We start from the raw sequence: 22,288 nt of genomic DNA on the forward strand, positions 1-22,288 counted from the left end.
GAAACTAAATGTGAATAAAATTACTAAATTTTGTGCAGGCTTGGGGAGTAACGGAACACATGGAACGGCAAAAATGATGTTGGCAAGCTGTTTGGATTTATTTTCATTTTGTTTCTGTCGCATTTTATGTTAGTTTTGCCGGAGATCAAAGAGATCAAAGCCAGGAGAGAAAGCTTACCACGTGTTGTGAGTCATAATTTTATTCATATTTAGTTTCTTTTGTCTTTTATTAGCATATTTGGTATTGGAGTAATCCAAAAGTAATTGAAAGTAATCAAGTTAAAGTAACCCTACCCAACCCTGGCTGTAGGGGACCAATCAAAAACAAAAAAAAAATTGGTTTAAGATTTCATTTAATGTTTCCACACTTATTGTCCAACTGCTTACCCCAACTTCAGGCAATAGACAAATTGTGGGTCAAGTCAACTGTCAATAAAATAAATAAATAAATGAACAAAAACAAGAAGAAGTGATATATTGGAGAGGTTTATTTAAAAATAAAACTGCCAGTCTTAATATAAGCAGAAAAAAATGTTTAAGCAGCCCTTCCGGGGGAAAGTTTCACCCAAATCCAAAATTAAAAATAATACACAGGGATACAGAAAAGCAAAAAGGGAAAGGGGGCAGTGCAACAGAGAAATTTCATCTAATCTCATCTCATTAGCTGCACCGCTTATCCTCAGTAGGGTCACGGGGGTGCTGGAGCCCATCCCAGCAATCATCAGGCAGTGGGCAGGGGACATCCTGAACTGGTTGCCAACCAATCGCAGGGCACACAGGGACAGACAACTCGCTCGCTCATTCACACCTAGGGACAATTTGGACCAGCCAATCCACCTGAAATGCATGTTTTGGAAATATGGGAGGAAACCGGAGTGCCCGGAGGAAACCCACGCAAGCACGGGGAGAACATACAAACTCCGCACAGTAAGTCCAGTAGCTGGATTTGAACCCACACAGGAGGTTCCCAGGACCTCAGAACTGTGCCGCACTACGCCACCGTGCTTCCAGAGGAATGTCAATTATGAAGTAATGAAAGTCGGGATATGCTCCATGAAATTATGTTAGCCACGAAATAAGTGGTCGAATTGGTTAAAAGTCCGTCACCATTTAACAACAAAAGAACATGACACAGAAAGATCATGTCCCCTTACCTACAGTTTATGGGGAAAAATGTACGTGATTTAACATTGAAACCAACGCTGAGGGCTGCTGAAAAAAAACGGACGGGGGTAGGGAGTAGTCTTGATCTTTACTCAGTCGTTGGCTGGTGTTGGACTTCGCTTTGGACTTGCAGAGCGGGAATGACTGAATGAAAGAGAAAAAAAGGGAATGTTCAGTTAAGCATAGACGAAAATTAAGTTAAGTCCGAAGACAACCGCCATCTGATCTGTGGACAACGCGGTCGTACCGTTAAAATATGCGTCACTCTTTGTGGCTCAATGAAGCTCTAAAATCGAAACTTGTCCGAGAAAAAGGAAGCGAGTGGCTCTGTGTTGCATTTTCTGTCGCTCTGCTTAACTGATTCATTAAAGCGCCATAGCGACACAATTTTGGACCACTATATTTCGCCTGTGTTGTTTGGTGCAAGTGAAAAAGGAACAAGGAAGAACACAAATTACCGAAACTTAAAGTAACCAAACCGCACACTTTTGTTTCTATGTTTTTTCCTTCTGTTAATACAGCCAATAAGCAATCATTTCTTTTCTTTAGTTTTTTTTTGCACTGAGTTGAAATAATTAAGTTATTTAAGATGAAATTTTGTGGTTTTAATGGAAAAGTGAGTTCCATCAGTCGCAAAACCAGAACAGAACCTGGTTTACATTCCCCGAACATAATAATTTGAAAAACAATTAGTGTAGTGTTCTTAAAGGGAAATGTTGTAATTTTCGAGCATTATGTACCGCTGTACTATGTATTGTAACCGGAAACGAGTCATAGAAAGCACAAGGATGAACACAAACTACAAAGGGTCAAAGTGATCAAAAAGCACTATTTTACCTTTTTTTGCTCAGCCTTTTTGAGTTTTTCGAGTACCCGTAGCAGAAAGACTTCTATTCAATAGCTTATGATTGATGCCCACCTTATATTTTGTATTGTCCTGTCTTTTTTCGACTGCCTGGCTGGTGGGTACGAGGGAGAAGGACCGTTTGAGATGAGTGAGCAGACCAGCATCTGGACCTAAAGCATGTCAACGCCTGCATCGACCAGCCGGCAGAAATGGGAAGCTGCGTCGTTGCTGTTATGGACTTTATGGACAAATTTCAACATGATACCTATTGTTCTCTTTTATTGATGTATGCTATGATTGTGTAATGTTACCCAGTGCTAAATCTATCTTACCATGGTACTCCTGGAAGGGGGATTACCACGTGAGGCCCCTTCTCAAGGTTTCTTTATCCCCCATGCTGAGGTTTTGAGTTTTTCCTTGCCCGCATGTTACTTTAAGATCAGGCGATGGTGTCAGTGTAATCCTGTGCAGTCCTTTGAGACATCTTGTGATTAAGGGCTGTACAAATAAATGTGAATTGACTTGAAAAATGGAATACGGTCACTTTAGGTGAGCCTCATGTAATGTAAAATAAATTATTTCCTGACCCAAAATTATTAAAAATTAGCCATGTTTGTGTAAGACTTAGTGTATTTTTGCTTACAACCCTATTTAAATAAATATTTTTTAGCACGAGTAGGCGCTAAATGATACACAATGTCTCTTTGACACCCAAGACAAAATATGAGAATAAAGTTAGTCCAACAGGGTAAACAATTTTTTTTGTATAAGTAGTGTTAGATCCCACTGAAGAAGCTTCACTTTATTTCAAAATGTGTTTCTTTTCGTTTTATACTCATTTTTAAATTTTGACAGGTTTTTCTCATCAAGTTTCCTTTTCACTATATTTCGAGAGAAAACTTTATATCAACAATACAGTTGTTTTTTTCAAGTTCCTAATCCATCAGCCCCTTTGTAGGTTATTTTCCTATATTTTGTTTAATACTGAAATGTGTCATTGCATAGTGTCATTGTATGATTTCTTCATTTATAACATATAAAATGGAACTTGTGCAATTATTTAATATATTGTTACATCCAGAGACAGTTGTCACAAATGCAAAGCTGAGACAACGTTGATTTACAAATAGTTCAAATATATGTATGATTGAATTTTAACTATGGGTTTGCGTTACGGTGTCACACCAACAGACCCTATTGTGGTTGTAAATCGCTAAATGATCCTTTATATGAAAGCTCATTAAATAATTTATATTCAAAGTTGTGAAACTTTATGTTAAGCCACAGAACAAACTTTTTACCCAAAAGCTCTGGCAAACCACATAGCGATATTTGGGTGAGCAGTAGGAATAGGATTCTATACACAAGGTGTACAAACTCTTCTAGCCAACGTCATCTGTGTGAGGGAAATTATGGTTTAAATGTGCCTTTTATACTTTTTTGGGATTTACTTTTATATTTTTGTAGTATACTCAATAAGTGTGTGGTTTAACAATTCCACTTGGTGTTCAGAGGCAAACGCCTTCAAGGTCAAATGATGGCCTGGCCTACCACATTCCTTTCGTCTTACAGACTCATTGTGTTTACAAAGTTTGTTTTAGAAAAGCTTGCCTCCCACATTCCAAGTCTGCTCAAGAGCATACCTCCCTGAAATTACAGAGACGCATTGTGTTATAAAGTTTCACTATCATTGCTTTTTTTATACTCCCATGTCATCTAGCGACCAACATTTTACGCTGCATTTAAATATGATTCCTGTCTAAACCAAATCAGATTAATTTCCTGTATACATCAGATGTGAAGTTTGCTTCTCGTGTTTTCCAATAAATGAGCCTTCTGAGAGAAGCATGTTCCTCCTCAAGCCAAATATAGATGCAATAACCTCAGATAAAAGGGGCTAAGTTTTAGTTTAAGAAAAGTTTGCCTCCCACATTCCAAGCATAGCTCTCTGAAATTACAGAGACGCATTGTGTTATAAAGTTTCACTTTCCTTATTGCTTTTTTATCCTCCAATGTCATCGAGCGACCCACATTTTACACTGCATTTAAATATGTGATTCCTGTCCAAACCAATCAGATTAATTCCATCTATACATCACATGTGGTTTGCTTTTCGTTTTCCAATAAATGAGCCTTCTGAGAGAGCCGATCCTGGCTGCACACACCTCCGATGAAGGGGGCTATCTTTCTACAACAATCTCAAGTTTTAACCTTGATCCACTGCACTAGAGGTAAATACGTTGGTATCCACATTAGCAGTATTTTATGACATTTGTACAAAGTATATTCACTTGCAACTTTTTTAAAACACATTTAGGACAATATTGGCAGTCAAAATGAGCCTCACCACTCTTAAGTAACTACAGATTTTTTTTTAAAAAGTGCTATAGTTATATTGATATTGGACACAAGTTCTGTCTTTATTAATCATAGATGTGATCAAATATTCAAAAGATGCTCAAGATTTAGTGTTTGTCTGGAGAGCGAGTTTGGTGGTTTTGTTGAATTATCTCAAAAATATGGTGTGTGGCTTATCCCAAAACAAAATATAGTGCCCATGGGAGAGTGTACTTGCTTATGTGGGTGCAAAGTCTTCAAATAAAAGAACAAAAACTTGAGCCACATTCGTTTTTCTTTACAACAAGGTAACACAATGCTTCAATCACAAAGCGGCTTTGACCACATTTAAAAACAAAAAGTGTCAAAATAAAAACTCATGTGGAACAACGTAAATGAAAACATCCATTCGAACGGTGAGCAGAAATGGAAAATAAAATAAAAGCTGACTGCAGACTGGACTGTTGTTACTGTGACTCTTTGAAACAAAGTGCAGTCTGATGCACACAAAGTTGACACCTGAGACATGTTTAGTTGGCGTGTTGAACAGTAGAGAAGCAGAGCTTGAGGGTGTACGGGTACGGGCCGGCTGAAAGGAAGACGAGTCGTCGGTCAGCACAAAAGTAAGGACTACGAAAGTCACATTGAGAAAAAAAAAGGTGTTGCTACATACTTGCACTTTTCATCTGGTAGTGGTTCATCAGAGACAGAGCTTCCATGGCGTCGTTGATAGATTCCCATACCAGCAGGCCTGTAGCGCTGCGGTCACTTGTACCTGGGCCACCTGGCGGAGGAAACCGGAAACGAAAACAAAAAGGCTGAAGGAACAATACAGAACTATTTCCAATTTTACATTGTCGACAAAAATCCATAATATATTCAGTTGTCAACTCATGTTGCCGGACACGTTCGTCCAACTGAGTGAAGCATATTATATGATTATAATCTCTGGGGAGTATCGCTCATGCACAATAGTGTCTCTGTCTCAAGCGGTAACGTACAGAAATGAGGGTGTCAAGAACAAGGACGCGTACCAAAACTTCAAGTTTGGGAGCATTTTAGCCTGGATACAGCCGATAAAAGACTACTTGCATGGGGTTCCTACAGTTAAAGGCAGGTTGAATTCAAGACCTATTTAATCCCTTTTGAAATCAAATTTAAGACAACAACAAAAACAAACACACACAAATATTTCTTGCACACAATACATAGAGCCTGTATTATTTTGCGTGGGTGGTTGGATCCCTTAAGCACTGGAGTCGTATGGGCACAATTTCCGGTGTTATGTATTGGGCAAGTACAGCCTGGTGGTGCCCATCCCTCTCTGGTCTCTAAACGGGTACAGACGGACCCGGATGCCGAAGCAACACGCTTGACGCCAGAGTTAAAACAGAGTACTGGTTCGGGCGTCAGCTGAGGGACGACTCCAACTCATTGCCCGGTACCCAGTTATATTTTGAAATCACTTAACCACAATGGGTCAAACCTAAACTTTCTCATGCCTAAATTACAACAACAGCGGGTGAGAGTACGTAAAACTCCCAACAATGCTATGTTCGACACCAGGGAAATCTGGATTTTCCAAACGATACGGTGCATTTATCAATCATAGATCGATAGTTGGAGAAATGAAAAATAATTGCTTATATTAAATGTTCCATACCTTGTGTTAGTTTACTTATTATATAGTAATTAGCTCCACACAGATAAGGGGGAATGAAGACATTTGAGAGTTATATTTAAGACATGTAAAAAAAAAAAACATTTTCAAGGCCTTAATTTGCAGTTTTCAAATTTAAGACTTACACATTTTTAAGACCTTGCAGAAACCCTGCCTACTGATGAGGTGAAGGTTCTTTGGACCCTTTGATAATAATCTGGATTATTATTACATGACATGAGAACATTCTGTTGTACTGGAAAAATGCAATTTGTAAAAAATGTGTTCACAAATCATCATCAATAAAGCTACTAAGAGCAGTATGCAGAACGCTCACACAAAACGCACCAAAAGTAGTAAAAACCAAAGAGAATTTTGATAATCCCACTAAACACAAATTCTAATGATCCAACAACAACCAGGTCTTTCTCTTACCTGAGAATAATTTGACAGTGGAGGGAGACTTGACACAGACATCCTCACAGATCTGTCAAGTGAAACAGAAATATAAATTCAAAGGTTTCTGATTAACATGGCAAACAGTGATCGGCTGCTCACCTGTGAGAAAATCTCAGGTGAGACATCGGGCTGAGCATTGAAGAAATGCAACACATTGCTGGGATGTTGGATGCGGTTCTTGGCCGCCTGCTCGGGCGACGCGAATCGATTATTCCTGGAGCCGTGGAAGTCCTTGAAGCTGCTGGTACCGTCCTCCAGATCATAGCACTGGCCTGGCACGATGGCTTGCTGTTTGGAGACACTGCAGCCATGGAAAATGGAATAAGCGGGACATGTCAAAAGAGACATTTCAAGTCAGAAACAGTCTCTCTTGCTTCCATCTGCTCACCACAAGTTGAGCTTCTGCGCAAACAGGAAATTGCCATTCAGGTGCGTGATGGCACGGTCCACGGCGTAGCAGTCGCCCATTTCCACCATGGCGGCGCCCGGTTTGCTTTTCATAAATTTCACCTGCAAAGTTACAATAAGTTACCAGTGAGCTACCTCCTATAGAGTACCCTACAGCATGGGTCCTCTACCACCGGAATGTGGTAGAGGATAAAAGTTTAGAATATGAATTAATATGATTTAGGGGCAATATTCAAAGGACACCCAAATTTTCAACATGATTGCGCGGGTTACTTAAACTCATTTTTGTTACTGTAATCTTCAGACTACACGACTCAACTTTTTTCATGAAATTTCTACCCATGCATGCATTTCTTTCTAACGGCTGCCAGGAGCGCTCGAGCAGTAATAGTTCAGGAAGATGCAAGTCACAACCACCATTAAACAACATACAAGTTTAACATACGATAACAAGCTTTGTATATAAATACAATTACCATAAACTGACGCCCTCCCTGCAGAATTTCAAACAGAAAAGCCAAAAGACTTTCTAGGAGGTTACAAAAGCAAGTGGCCCAAATTGAAATCCCTTTTTTTGAATTCTGGGTGAAAGCAGATGGCAGAGGGGTTTCCACTGTGCACATGCAGCTGCACAGCAGGGCCTGTGCAGCTTATGTAAGTAATTTTTTTCTTCTTAAAAAAAATTCCAGAAATGACAGTAATTGGTATGATCAGTTTAGAATAAGTACAAATGTTGGCCATGACTTTATTGTCAGAAATTAAACCGTTCCGTAGAGAAAGGGTCAGGGAGCCCTGCCCCACAGGATCCAAGACAAGTGATAACTTGGAATATAGCCGTAACACTATACTGACCCGCTCCACGTTGCCATACAGACAAAATATGTTGAAAACACGGTCTGCATTCATCTTGGTAGGCTCCAGTCCGTAAACCATGACGACCGGTGAGTCTGCGTGAGCGCCGTACTCGCCGGGGGGAGGTGGCGGGGGACCGTAGCTGGGCCCATAGCCTCTACTGACACGGCCCCTCATTGGCGGCCCCATGCTGTGACTGTCGTAGGGTGCAGAGTTGTAGCCATCATCGTAGCCTTGGTAACCGCCACCTGTTATGCAATGCAGGACAGATATTGCTTAGAGCTGTGATTTTTAACCTTTTCTGAACTTATGTTCACATTTTGCCTTAAAAAATATGATCATTAACTCAGTGTTCCGATGGCCCGCTGGAAGATTGATAAACAAATATGGGTCTGTACAATGTCACCTGTCACTACAATATGCCTTGCTCATATCAATGGATAGTTAAACTCTTGGATTCAAGATGTAACGACCATTTCAAAATATACTCATCAGAGAAACATCACGATCAGTCTAAAAAGATAAATGAAAACTTTAAAGCCGACATAACTCAGATACGTCGCCTGGGCAGTCTTCAATTTATTTTATTGTCCACGAAAATGGCTGTTACATCCAGGACAATGCACAGAATCCAACAGTGTAAAATATCTACTCTAAAACACACGATAATGGCGACAGATAAATAGATATCCGCCTTAAACATGTCTTTGTTGACTGTTTCTTCTCATAATCCGTCCGTTTCGCAGCACTATTTTAGTTTCTAATAAACTCGTAAATTTATTCCCAATGCGGTAGCTAGTGTGCCCCTTTTAATTGTAACCATGATACGGGTCTATTCATGCACAAAGCATTAAGTAACATTAATTTTGTGTCTTTGACACATATTCCACGTCTGACTAATCTCTACGGCTCGGGCGACCCTGGCAGCAGTCAGGAAAAAAATGCATAAATTGGCTGCATCCTTGCATAAACTGCAGGGATGAAAGCTTGTGTAAATAGTCAAGGCTTATATTCCAAATATTACGGTATATCTTGACAGTTAAAATGCACTTACAACTCGGGCCAAGATTCATCAGGTTAATATATTTGTCCAACTATTCACACACTTATTTTTAAGTTTTTATTGTTTATCATGGAGTGTCACTTCTAATCATGTTGTAAACAATGTTCATAAATTTCTTAGAAAATGAAAGACGATTTAAAATACAGTTTGCAATACTTATTAAAAACAAATTCTCCAAGTCAAAAAGCCAAAATGATAAATGGACATTAAGGATGGTAAAAAAAGCGGGAAAATATGTAAACTGAACAATTTTAGCAGCACTATTTTAGAAAAACAATCTAAGTCAGTGCTTTTAATCAATATGATAATAACTATTTTCTTACTGTACTCTGGTGGGTGGTCGCCGAGCAAGGCCGGCTGGCGCTGCCGCTTGTTGGGGTTAGCACCCATATCATCTTTGAGGAAGAACAAAAGTATTACAGCATGAGGAATCTTTGGAGTTTAAAAAACAAAAAAATGACAAATTACAAATGCAAAAAAAAAAAAAAAAAAAAAAAAAAAAACACCACACCAACACTGGCCAGTGTCACTGGAGAAAAACATGCGTTGGATTAGCCATGGCTCATCTTGGCCCCTCCACAGCAAGGTGAGTGACATGACCCCCAATGTTTGCACAACCATTAATTTTAATGTTCCCCTAAGACAAGGGAGCATTTATGGCTGGGTAGGCTCAAAATCTCTATCAAGGGCAAGACAAATACTTTGGAGAAAGGAAACACACCTGCGTTTCTCCCATTGGCAGCCACGTCGCCATCTGCACGGGTACACAATCACACACATTCAGAGACCAGGCCATGTTAGATGGTCACAAAATTAGCACATTGGGCGGGACAGGGCAGAGATGGGTCTTTGGGAGCAGGGTCACTTTAACTAAATGGCACTAAAGTTGTGTGGCGGAGGGGTCCCCGGTTTCAGGCACCTCAGAAACGTGGCGTCAAGATAAATGGGGCTTGGACACTGAACTGTTCAAGGGTCCCAGGGAGTGTGAAAATAAGTGAGGTGCGGCCATGTAGGGTGGTAATGAGGCTTCTCGTGTTACTTACAGCATTTCCGCACACACAGAGGAAGGAGGCCGGTTGTGGTGGCTTCACCACTCCACAATTCATTTCACCGAGCACCCCCATAGCCTCTTTAGCGGGAGGAGATAGATACAACTGGTCACCGTGGCGTCTTAACCAGCACCGCCCGATCTCAATTTCAGGCAGATCCGCCTTTGCATTTCCTTTATGGAACAGTCCGCTTAAGTTGTAGGGGAGAGAGGGAGGGTGGAACACTTGGCCTCACATGGAAGGATTTATCCAGCTTCTAGACTCTGAAAGATGGGAGACAAAGCATCGATACAAGGAGGCATGTTGAAAAGCACACGGCTGAGTGGGCAGAAATGGGCCTGCGTGTTCTGTTTCGGTGTTGTCAGCAGTGTCTTCATCAGTTGGCTCCCCGTGCTTGGATGCTCAGATGGTCTGCGGTGTGTGGTGCTCTTGGCGCATCAGTGTGGCACTTTTTGTCAGTTTTTTGTTGGGTGTGTTGTCCTCAGTGGTGTCAGCCTCCATTTTGGACGTAATGGTGGTTAGGATGATGATGATGATGATGGAGAGGTAGCTGAGGAGGGTGTTGTGTCAAAGCTTTTTGGAGTGCCTTGGAATAGAAGTGTGCGCTGTTTGGCACGGCTCGTGAAAGGAAATAAAAGCCTTGACGGGTGGGGAGAGCACAGTGGGTGTAAGAGGATTCGTGTCCCCTTTGGAGAACGCATGAAATTAACCGGCGTATGTGTCACGCCCCTACTGTGATTAGCTCAGTTGTGCACGTGGGTAAACATCGGCTATAAGATGTGTTTCCAGAGAAACTCAAGGGGTAGGAAAAAAACGTTATATCATGGCATATTTGACACGATGCGGCCGTGTGCACAGGAATGCGGATGCAAAATGGTTTGTACGAATGAGAGAGCACTACAGCAAACAAGTGCGAGAATGTCATTTTCTTAAAACACTAGAGATTAAAAAAGAAACGCAAGCTCAAAGGCAGATTTTGAGGTAGTTTTAGTGTCCATGGGGTTGAGAGGTTGGACTCTTCTAATCAGAAGTAAATCATTTTTAGGATGGCCGAACTGACCAAGCGACAGTCAAAGACCAATAGTGAGATGCTCATCAATGCCACAACTTCCATGACTAAACATTCCTTCCACACAGTCACAGGCCATTTGATGGTTTCGACAGAAACTGGTATTTCAACGGAGTTGTGTTGAAGATGGTAATGTACCCGTTTCTGTGTGACCCACCACATTATGTGATTACACACAGTGGCGTTGACCTTCTGATGCATGTAATCGTATACAACCATATGTATATATTTCATTGTTAAATCAAAGTATTACCTAGTCCACCCAAACTAGGGTTAGTGTAGTCCCACGTGTCTTGATCATTCTTGAAGACGTTCAACCGAGCAGGCTGATGGACCAAAGCACAATGGTGAGTTATGTGAATAAATTCTTAAAGAGCTGGTTTACCGGGGCGTACCTTGGCATACTCTATCTTGAGTGTGCAGCACCCAGAGTAAATGTCAGCTCCATTGAGAGAGGCTTTGGCACGCTGGGCGCTTTGGACAGAGTCAAATGTGATATCCAAGTTAAGGTGTCTAATATTTACAAGGCATTTAGCATTCATATTCAGCATCTAAGCAATTGACATTTTGATAGACCTCAATCACAAGAGTGTAAAGTGTCACACAAGCTGACATTTAAAACAATAACAATATTTATAGGTAAATGAGAAAAAAAAACCCTCAAAAAACGTGGAAAAAATATTTTCAATCCAAACCATTAATTCTTCTGTTACAAAAAAAGTATGTAATACAATGACTTCATATGCCAATATTCAAATATTGTTCACAGTTAAATGAAAAACTAAATTGGAAAGGTAAATATTTACATACAATGTTACCCCCAAAAATCGGGATTAACAAAAATCAAGATACAAGACTGACTTTTTCAAGAGATTGGGAATTAGTGCACTAAAAAGAAAATGCCAACAGTTACAACTCTACATCATTTGAATCGAGAAATAGTCAACATTAAATAAATGTCTGCACTTTTACGTGACATTATAAAGCACGAAAGGATATTCCACCATGGCTTGTACGCCATTCTTCCGAAAGATGACAATTCTGTGAACCGGGCCACAATTGTTGCAGATGGTGTAAAGAACCTCCTGTAGAAAGAAAACAACATGGTATGAGCTATAGAGGAAGCAGAGGATAAAAGTTATGCCGAATCTTTTGGTTTGACCCACTAACCGTGGTGATGGGGTAGATGGGGTTCATGATGGTGAGAAGGAGTATGTGGTTTACGCTCCTAGAGTCATCCGTGTCACCTGGCCTTGAGATCTTGTGGCTTGTGGAGAAATTGATGAAGGCGGGATGGCTGGCAATGTATACTTGGTTGTCAGCTGCGTAGGTCACCGCTGTGGTTGAGCCGTTAATATCCTCGTACTCTACCAACGCCTGACGCTTCTTGGGCATTAGCACTACGAAGCTAGTAACGAAAGAGGGAGAGGAACATTGTTTTAGGTGGCAGAAAACTAAAACCTAATAAACACCAAGTCAGCATTTTCATAGGAACATTGAAAAACCTACCAATTTCAAAGCAAATTTGTCATTTATCGCTAACCCAAACGAGAACACTGCTAACCCACAGACAATTAAAGTTGGTTTATTTTACCTAATGGCTCCAAACTCCTGCAGAGCATCAGTTAGGTCTGATTCCGTGACGCCGTCTATCAAGCCTCGGACGTGCACCACTTTGGATGGAAGGGTTTTGTGCGGATCCTCGTAGCCCTGTAACAGACATTGTTCGTAAGCATGAATAATTGCTATAAAGCCCATTACAATTCATTTAGTACGATCAAAATAAGATGAGTGGCCTTTATAGTCTTACAACAGTATAACGAAATTAGATGACTTACATAGTAATAATTAAAATAAATACTGTCCCTGTACTCCCATCTCAAAACAACACTAGCACGATTACAAAATTCATTCTCTGGAAAATGTTCTGCTTCCTCTGAACCCAGATTGGTTTTAGTTGAGAGAGCTCGACAGTAATTGACAGACTGACATTCCCAACTCTTACCTCAAGGGTACTTTACTTACAACTCTGCAGCAAAATACCGTGAATTTGTGTAAGGTTCCAAAGAAACAAAAATGATGTGAATCTTTCTCAGATGTATGTAAGTGTAATTATACTTATTATATGTATGAGATTTTTTTTTTTTTTCGAAAGCAGTCAGTGGGCTCTATTCCATTCAAAATAATATATCGAGAATAATTACAAAATATTAATACATTAAAATCTTGAATTGGCGAGGTAGATTTACTGGGAAAAATTAACGTTTTCAGACACGTGAAACTAGGGCTAATGAGTTAGCTGATAGCATACAGTGAAGCTTGGTTAGCTACCGGCGCGAGAACAAAGCAGAGCTCCAGGCAGGCCGAGAGGGATTAAAAATATTTTTAATAAATCAGACATTTGGCCGCACATAATGTACACAAATGGACCAACGCAGTATATTACGTTACAAGTTGTCACCGTTTTTAAGCGAAGTTACATTTTAGCATTAAGCTAAATGTTAGCAATTCGTGACATCCTGCGCGATTTAGCGCTTGTAATCCAGCAGTTGGCATGTTCCCACAGCTAAGCTAATTCAATCATTTCACTTCCATTCATAATCCAGGAAGAGGCTCACCGTTGACATTCCGTCGGTTTTCTGTCTTTTGGTCGCCCTGCCGTCCTCGCTGTAATACCGACTGGCAGTGGTTGCCATGTTGTTCCCGGTTAACAGATATGGCGGTTTCGATGCTGTGAAATGGACGCCAACTCCTAGCGAAGCCAAGCCTTTAGTTTTTACACACGCCCCTTCTGTCCACCGTTTCGATTAACGCAACGCCCTGTCAATCTACACGTCACAAACGCCGATAAATATGAAAATGAGAAACTACAACGGTTGTAATGTAGAGCCACGTTTCACTCGACGCAAACTATTATGAAAAAAGGTCAAAATGGGCATAAGTGATCTTAAGTAACTGAGATGGAGACAAGTTTAAAGTGGTAGGCTATAGTAGTTGGTGTCTGACACAGGCTTTGGCATTGTTATTAATCAATGGATTTTATTAAATTGTCAACATACCTGTCAACCTCCAGGGCTCCATGCCCTTACAAACTGTCGTATTTTCCCTTACAAAATAATCTTACACCATATTTTTTTTCAAACGTGTTTATTTACGTAATTTAACATGTTATTATGTACATGTGTTTCGTTATATCATATATATTGTTAATTAACATTTTGTTGTGAGATACTGAGTTGCTCGACATGAATGAGGTTTATTATAAAAAAGGTTTAAAAATCAAGTAGCTTGGACGTTCCCCGTAGCAGGAAAAAATACATGCAAATAAGTAGAATAATACATTTTCTTATTCAAAATTCATCATTTTCTGCAATATATTATTGTTGGTAGTATACTGATTAAAGGGATAACCACAAACTTTTTATACTTCCTTTTTTTCGTAACTTCTTTATACAACATAATAATTCGTAATATAATGCATCAAAGCAAGTGAGCCGTTTGAGAGCCGGCTCTCTTTACTGAGTTCGCTAAAAAGAGACTGACTTCCTTTCACTACACCACTCGAACTCGTTTGACTTGATTTCCCGTTTCGTGATAGTCTGTGTCTATCGGACAGTAATCATAATTGACAAATTTGCGTTTTTCCGTACAGATTTTCTTGTACGTCGTACACGTCTTAAAATGCATAACAAAACGTACTTTGTACGGCAAAAACGTACAGGTTGACAAGTATGTATCAAACATAAAAAGAAATGTGCTGAAGAATGAGCTTTTGTCTGGAAAGCGGGTTTGTCGGTTTTGTCTTGTGGCTCTCAGAAGAAAAAAAAAAATCACAATATTTTGCTAATATGGCTTTTTGGGTAAAAAGGTTTTAGGGGCATTGGAACCCATGGTTATTAGCAGAAGCCTTCTAATCTGACTCTGGTACGGCACATTCATTATCTGGTCGCCGTTGATTTTCATTGTTAGAAACTTAGCATTGAGCCAATACTGATAACTGGTCCTAAATGTGGGTGGTTTCCTTAACTAATGCTGTAATAGGGGCACCATTTCCTGTAGTGTGTCTAGGGCAAGTTGGAACATTGCTCCCCGGTTTCGTCTTTGTCAATTCACGACTTGCGGATCCTTTCTCCAGACTAAAAAATATTTCCATGTATTCTCTAACGAGGGACCTTTCACGTGTTAGGCGAATGTGCTCACCACAGCACTTCGGACACACCACAGCGTCAAAAACCTAATGTGTGTTTACCCTGAAATGACCCATATATGATATATTCTAAATTACTCAGCAAGTGATGCAATGTTTTGGACATATTACACAAAAATTTAGAAAAAAATATGTTGTTCCCCAATCATTTAAGATCTCGGACCACGATCACAATTTACTGCCCTTAAATGCTAAATTTCGGCACATTTCTGGGGAGCAGGATGACGCTTTACAAAGAATGAACCAGTCAGTTCAGGGGGCTTCTCCTGCTACTGGTAACAATGAAACCGTTACACGTGGGGAAGCAAAACCATACCCCCAAAACGTCACGAAGAGTGATGTAGGCTGTACTTCCCAATGACACACCTTAGGAAGTGGTGCTCCAACCACCCTGGTAGTTAAGGGATTTGTGAGCTGTGAACCAACAAAAACGATACATAGGGCGGAGATCTGTTCCAACTTTACCTCCTGTATATTGAACCTGCTATATTGTGGCAAAAACAATCACTGATGTACTTCGATACCGGTAGCCAATACTAATGAAATCATTCAAAAATTTCACACTTCAGTAAAACATCCTTTTTAATACACCTTACATTTAGAAACAAAAAGGGGTACCCCTCAACATGCATATAAATTAGTAATTTTGCAGCTCACGTCATAGTCGCCATATGTTAAGGCACGTGGGGCTGTATGGGACCAATCAAAAACCAAAAAAATTTTGTTTGAGATTTCATTTAATTTTTACACATTTATTGTTGACCTGCTTAACCCGATTTCAGGCAATTGACATATTGTGGGTCAAGTCAACTGTCAATAAAATAAATAAAGAAAGAAATAAATGAACAAAAACACCAAAAGGAAGCAGTGTTATATTCGAGAGGTTTATTTAAAAATAAAACTGCCAGTCTTAATATAAGCAGCCCTTCCGGGGGAAAGTTTCACCCACATCCAAAATTAAAAATAATACACAGGAACACACAAAGGCAAAAAGGGAAAGGGGGAAGTGGGTGCAGTGCAACAGAGAAATGTCAATTATGAAGCAATGAAAGTCGGGATATGCTCCATGAAATTATGTTAGCCACAAAATAAGTGGTTGAATTGGTTAAAAGACTGTCACCATTTAACAACAAAAGAACATGACACATAAAGATCAGGTCCTCTTACCTACAGCTTATGGGGAAAAAAAATGTACGTGATTTAACATTGAAACCAACGCTGAGGGCTGCTGAAAAAAAAAAAAAACGGACGGGGGTAGGGAGTAGTCTTGTTCTTTACTCAGTCGTTGGCTGGTGTTGGACTTCGCTTTGGACTTGCCGAGCGGGAATGACTGAAAGAGAAAAAAAGGGAATGTTCAGTTTACCGTGGATGAAAATTAAAGTAAGTCCAAAGACAACCACCATCACACTGCACATTCATTCACTCAGCGAAGTCATTTGCTGACCAACGTTTGAGAAATTACTTTCCGGGTTTAAGGTGTAAAACTGTGTAACACATTATTAGCCTACGTTTTAAGACAAGGAACAAATACCAGATTTTTGGTGCAAAGTAAAACCAGTCTGCCGCCTTACGGCTAAAAAGTAGGAGATACCATAAGCTGTGAGGAACACATATCCATCGACAGCTAATATAGTGTCCATGGGAAGGCAGAGCGGGGAGTAAATCCTGTGCGGCTGTACCCAGTTTCTGATGAACTTCTGCCCGCGTCGTAACACATGCGCTCCAATGACACACAGCACTCACGAGCATGCTCATTCTCATCTTTATCACCACCCACGGCCCCACTGCTGATAAAGACTGCATTTTCTTTGACCATAAACAAGAGCTTGTCACAGGAAGAATGGGAGGTAAATAGAGAGGATTGGGTGGGGAAGTTGTCTTTACCTTTGGAGACACTGGCAGAAACAACAAGTACAGAGAAGCGAAGGATGAAAGCACTGAAGGACGGATGACTACGCTCTTGTAGACTGATCTCTGGTCAGCTCGCTCTCATTTTCAGAAGCTAAGACAGAGGCCGCAGACTCTGGTAGGTAGTAGGGGGTCTGGTAGTCGGGTAATGGAATTTAAAAAGTCAAACTCTGAATAGTTCGTGACGGCGCTCTGGTAGATCTGCCGTCTGGCGGGCGGCCTTGGGTGACTCTAGGAGAACAATTGCAAGAGTGCACGACAGGCTGATCTGGTCTGAGCGTGTGCGTCGGTCGGACAGACGGTCACCCGTTCAGTGTGCGGGAGGAGGTTCTCGCTGTCTAACGCCAGGCGAAGGCTGATCTCAGTTCAGCGCTTAGTCACCCTCCCGCAGGACGTAAACACCGCCAGCTGGCAGACCCTGGGCCTGGGATCAGCTGTAGTGTCAGCGCAGTGCGCAGCTCCCAGCACACACTTTAAAGAAAATATGAAAAATAAACAAATCTGTGCGGCAAAATTGCTCAAATTTAGGTGCACTCGATTTAAATTTTTATGGCCACACCGTCCAGGAGTCCCAAATTCATAACATTTAATTTACCCCAAATTCATCTCGAGACAATTAAGCGAAGCAAGAGAACAAACAATTTGCGCGCTTTTCGGCTAGATTACCCTATTATCCGCATAAACCCCTCATATAGTTTAATTTTCTTGCCACACCAGCAAGTCTGACCGCAGCGATGGAAGATTTCGACTGGTCAGCGTAGCCTTTCAGATTTGCAGTCGCTCAGACGGTCTTCCCAGGGTTGACAACGACGGTGAACGCAACCAGTTTGTAAGGTGACCTGGTTACAACATCAGCTTGAAGAATTAACTACTTAGAAATCTGACCCTCGCTGCTTGAACTCAGTAGATGTGACTCCAGCTGACATCAGATAGAATCAACTAGTATTGTTTTGGAGCTTTTTCCTGCAAATTGCTACTTGCCAGACTAGGCGGGACTAATGCTAGTATGCTGTTAAATGGCATAATCAGGAACAAGAGATGGGCTGCATACCTCTTCCTCTTGTGATTGGCCGATGGGGAACGAGAGCGGGAACGGGAGGCAGAATGCCCTCTTGGTGCAGACCTGGACCGAGAATGGGACCTGGAACGACTGTAGAAGGGGGGAATCAAATTTGTACTACACTGGAACCAGCAATGTCGTTTATTTATATTATCCCAGCTAAATTTCACCTTCTCATTGGAGTCCTGGACTTGGAGCGGGCTTGAGAGCCAGACCTGATGTAAAAAAACAACAGGGTAAGAAGTTGGATGAGTCAAAGAAGAAAAATTAAAATTTGGTGAGCAAATGGTTATATTTTTGTTTTTACCTGCTTCTGCGCCTGGAATATGATGGCGAGCGGCGACGGCTCCTAAATAGGACATAGAAAAATAGGGATTATCATATTAGTGGGTTAAAATCTACAGTCTACAGCAACAAAAAAGCTTACTCCAGTTAAATGAGAACAAAAAATTAAGAAACAAAAGTTCAATACTAGCTGGCACCAAGATCCAAACAATAAGCCACGATTTCACTCAAACGTCCTTACCGACTGCGGCTTTGGCTGCGGGAGTTGGAGCGGGAACGGTAGCGGCGCCCACGGGATCGGGACCTGGACCGAGATCGAGAACGGGATCGGGACCTGTGGTATGACACAAAATTAAGAGTTATGTGGTCTGGTCGGATCACTGTAAATATTTTAAATCCTCCAACACGCATTCTCCACCCAACCTGCTACGACGACCTCCTCGTTTACTGAAGCGGTAGCAGTCATACGCATAGTGGCCACGGTCCCCACACTGGTAACAGCGGTCATTTGGATCAAATTGGCGGCGGCTAGGGCGACCACGGCCTTTTCTGGTCATGCCCGTTGACATCTCCACACGAACACGTGACCCACACAAAAGCCTGGGAACAAATAGTATACCATTTAACAGGAATCAACTTTGCAGTTTTAAGAATGCTAGATAAGAGTAAGAATGATCAACAATACAAAATAAATATGTGTCACAATACCAGCCGTTCATAAAGGACATGTGGCGAGGTTTATTTAATGTTCTTTTATAAAGAAAATACTTCTCTAAAGTCAAACATACTTACTTTCCATCCATCCCTTTCACAGCATCCTCGGCATCTCTTGGGTCCTCAAACTCCACAAAGGCAAACCCTGGCGGGTTCCTTGCAACCCACACAGTCCTCAGTGGGCCATAATAACTGAAAGCCCGCTCCAACTCGCCCTTGGCTGCACCATTGCCTAGGTCACCAACATAAACCTTGCAGTCGGTGGCACGGGATGAACTTCGGGATGAGGAGTAGTAGGACATCTTCCGAAAGCAGGGAGCAACAAAAATGTTAGCATTAAGTATTTCAAATGACAGAAATCATATTCAAATAAAACTGTCTTACAGGTACAGGGAAAGTTTAAAGTAGGGAACTTTCAATATAATAGTATATAATTTAAAACAACATTACCAGGAGAAATTGTACTTAGAAGTGATGGTAGAAAATCGGTTAAAAATTGTGCTTAGCATCAACTGTAATTTGTTGAGAATTACAATTTTTTCCTAGATTAAAGACTACCAATGAACCAAATAAAAAAAGAGAAAAGTAGTGATGAACATTAACGTTCCTATATTTACATTCATTACACATAAAAGTGAAATAGTTGAAGCATTTGAATGTTTTAGTATACAATTTGGCAAAACAAAACCATAAATCCCCTCTAAAAAAATTACATGTCATGAGGAGGTATTCTAAATGAGCCTAATCATAACCTTGCCCCTCCCTCCCCCTCCAACCTCCTTCACACTGCCACTCCATCTCGCACCCTCAGATCATCTTTCTCACTCCACCTCACTACACCCCATGCCCGCCTCGGCTCCATGGGGAGCAGCGCTTTTAGCTGCTCTGCCCCCCAGCTCTGGAACTCATTGCCACCTGACCTCAGAAATTCTGCGACCCTGTCCACCTTCAAAACCGGACTCAAAACTCACCTCTTTAGACTTGCCTATTCTTGACCATATGCATTACACACCGCCCTTTTTACCTATAATGTGTTTTATTGCCTATTCATTTCTTGGTTGTTTTATTCTTCATTGTTATTGTTGTGTCCTACTCATATGTACAGTGACCTCGGGTGTCCTGAAAGGTGCTTTAAAATAATCATCTGAATCAATTAATGTACTCAACACTTGAAAGAGATTCCAGAATCGTTGAAATAATTCATAGCCTGGTTCTTTACTCAAAACTAAAATCACAAGAGGGCAGCACGGCAGCGCAGTGGTTAGCGCTTGTGCGGCACAGTTCATGTCATGGGAATCGGACAAAATGTGCATTTGAGAGAAGAGTTATTTTTTGGGGGGCAAGAGTCATCTATACTAAAACAAGAGGCTTACACTCCATAAATTGGGTGAATGATCTAATGACAGTCGAATGTTTCTCAATACATCACAAGGACTGCTGTCAGTCTTGTTCCACGGACAGACTGAGGAGATCATTACTTCCTCATGCCATGAGGCTCTTTAACTCCACCCGGGGGAGAAAAAGCCTACATGAAACCCCACATTAGCTTATCACCCTATTTTTATTACAGTGTGTATTTGAAGTAGCACTATTTAAATACTCTATAGCAGCACGTTACGATGGGTATTTATGTATTATAATCCTTTTACTTTATTATCATTTTCAACACTTCATTTTCGAGGCGGCACTGGCTCAAGAGTTTGAAACCCGGATCCTCCGTGTTACATGTCGAAGTGTCCTTGGGTAAGACAATGAACCCCAAATGCCCCCAATAAGCAGGTTAGCGCCTTACATTGCTGCACGGCCGCTATTGGGAAATGTGAAGCAGACTGTAAAGCGCTATATAAATGCAGATCATTTCATTACACAAGGATACTGCTGGATGTGTGAATTTCCCTACGGGGATGGATAAAGAATCAACATATATCATACAAAGAATTAAATCAAAATATTTAGGAAATACATTGAATCATTTTAATTTGTTTTGAACATTTATGAAACACGATTACGCAAAGTGTGTTGTTGTAAGCTTTGAGAAATGTTCCTTATTGCTGTTGGCAACCATACGACGACTCGTGGATTAATGGTTGACTCTAGGCCTGAGCGGAAGACGACGTTAATTCAGTTTGCAGTCCCATATTTGCACAAAATGAACGAAATGGCATAAAATCCGCCCATATATAATTAGAAATTCAACACAGCTGGAATGTTCAGTTGTAGTATTTGTTGCAACGCATCGAGGATAATAAGGCCTTTAGCACAGCCTGCTACACAACAATGAGGACCGAGCACGTTTGCTTTACCTTCTTCCGTGGTTGCGTCGACGATGTCCAATTCGCCTTCAAACGAAACTACGAACACCTAAACTGGGGAGAATTATTGTTCCTTCTTCTAGGCGATAAAAGTTTTACACAAAAATAGAAAGTTCCCTCAGAATTCCGTTAAAGAGTTTCGCGCATGTCACCGGCGTAGGTTGCGTAGGGGTGACTGACAAACATACGGGTATCTTTAGGCAAAGCCCGGGATTTGAACACGTGATTTCCGCGTTGTAGAAATTCGATCCCCTTTCGTGGTTGCGGAAGAACTGAAAAACTGCATCGATATTAAGATAAACACGTTGTTAAAATGTCCTTGTACGGTTTGCTGAACGGAATACTCACATATTTAGGAACGTTATCTTTTTTTAAATTGTAGAATAAAGCCAACATGGACTAATTAAGCTGTGCCTCACCTGTCATCTTAAAAATGTAAAATCCGAAATACACAAAGATTACATTTAATTTGTATCAAAAATCTTTCTCATTTAACTTAACAATATAGGAAATTTCTTTTACAAAACGGCTGAATTTTCACATTATATTGTGAATATTACTACCACAATTAGAAGGTATCGTAAGGTATTACTCCGCCAATGGTCCGCAGATGCAGAGGGAGGCACGCACTTCTCTTGCCTCATGGCAGAGGGCAATAGTGAGACCAAGGATCACACTTCAGCGCCAGACAACAGAATAGAATTAAATGTATTTTAATTGGAACATGTTTAAGGAAAAAAATCAAAAAGTGCAATTTAAATATATAAAAATATCTAAAAGATAAAATCCTACAATTTAAAATAACAAGCAAAGAGTAATAGTATAACAATGAGTAATGTTAAATTTATACATGAAAAAAAAAGAACAAAATCCTACCTTGTCATTATTTTACAT

The 22,288-nt window shown here is 40.7% G+C and overlaps 2 protein-coding genes across 5 annotated transcripts; both read right to left on the reverse strand.

Annotated features, from left to right (window-relative positions):
* Positions 1-542: 542 nt before the first annotated feature.
* LOC148357869 (heterogeneous nuclear ribonucleoprotein L-like) lies at positions 543-13,809 on the reverse strand. 3 transcript variants are annotated; one of them, XM_088345382.1, is made up of 15 exons: positions 13,527-13,809; positions 12,503-12,618; positions 12,079-12,316; positions 11,906-11,993; positions 11,304-11,398; positions 11,162-11,234; positions 9,512-9,544; positions 9,114-9,185; positions 7,728-7,975; positions 6,856-6,977; positions 6,567-6,768; positions 6,444-6,495; positions 5,022-5,132; positions 4,868-4,937; positions 543-1,308 (listed from the first exon to the last, which is right to left on the reverse strand). In XM_088345382.1, exons 1-14 carry the CDS (start codon positions 13,602-13,604, stop codon positions 4,879-4,881), a joined length of 1,587 nt encoding a protein of 528 aa, XP_088201508.1. In that variant the 5' UTR covers positions 13,605-13,809; the 3' UTR covers positions 543-1,308; positions 4,868-4,878. The 3 variants fall into 3 exon arrangements, with proteins under 3 accessions (XP_088201508.1, XP_088201507.1, XP_088201509.1); XM_088345381.1 differs by lacking the exon at positions 543-1,308 and having other exon boundaries at positions 4,626-4,937; positions 13,527-13,808; XM_088345383.1 differs by lacking the exons at positions 543-1,308; positions 9,512-9,544 and having other exon boundaries at positions 4,626-4,937; positions 13,527-13,807.
* Positions 13,810-15,985: 2,176 nt separating this feature from the next.
* Positions 15,986-21,592, reverse strand: srsf7a (serine and arginine rich splicing factor 7a). Of its 2 annotated transcripts, XR_015851547.1 has the most exons (9): positions 21,386-21,592; positions 19,161-19,384; positions 18,792-18,968; positions 18,610-18,702; positions 18,391-18,432; positions 18,254-18,298; positions 18,075-18,173; positions 17,000-17,494; positions 15,986-16,445 (listed from the first exon to the last, which is right to left on the reverse strand). XR_015851547.1 is itself a non-coding variant. In XM_088345867.1 (8 exons), the coding sequence occupies exons 2-8, from the start codon at positions 19,382-19,384 to the stop codon at positions 16,394-16,396; spliced, it is 732 nt and encodes a 243-aa protein (XP_088201993.1). In that variant the 5' UTR covers positions 21,386-21,590; the 3' UTR covers positions 15,986-16,393. The 2 variants fall into 2 exon arrangements, 1 of the variants encoding a protein (XP_088201993.1); XM_088345867.1 differs by lacking the exon at positions 17,000-17,494 and having other exon boundaries at positions 21,386-21,590.
* Positions 21,593-22,288: the final 696 nt, after the last annotated feature.

This window comes from Urocampus carinirostris, chromosome 10 (assembly GCF_059441175.1).
Source record: "Urocampus carinirostris isolate Australia breed hairy pipefish chromosome 10, RoL_Ucar_1.0, whole genome shotgun sequence".
Taxonomy (NCBI): domain Eukaryota; kingdom Metazoa; phylum Chordata; class Actinopteri; order Syngnathiformes; family Syngnathidae; genus Urocampus; species Urocampus carinirostris.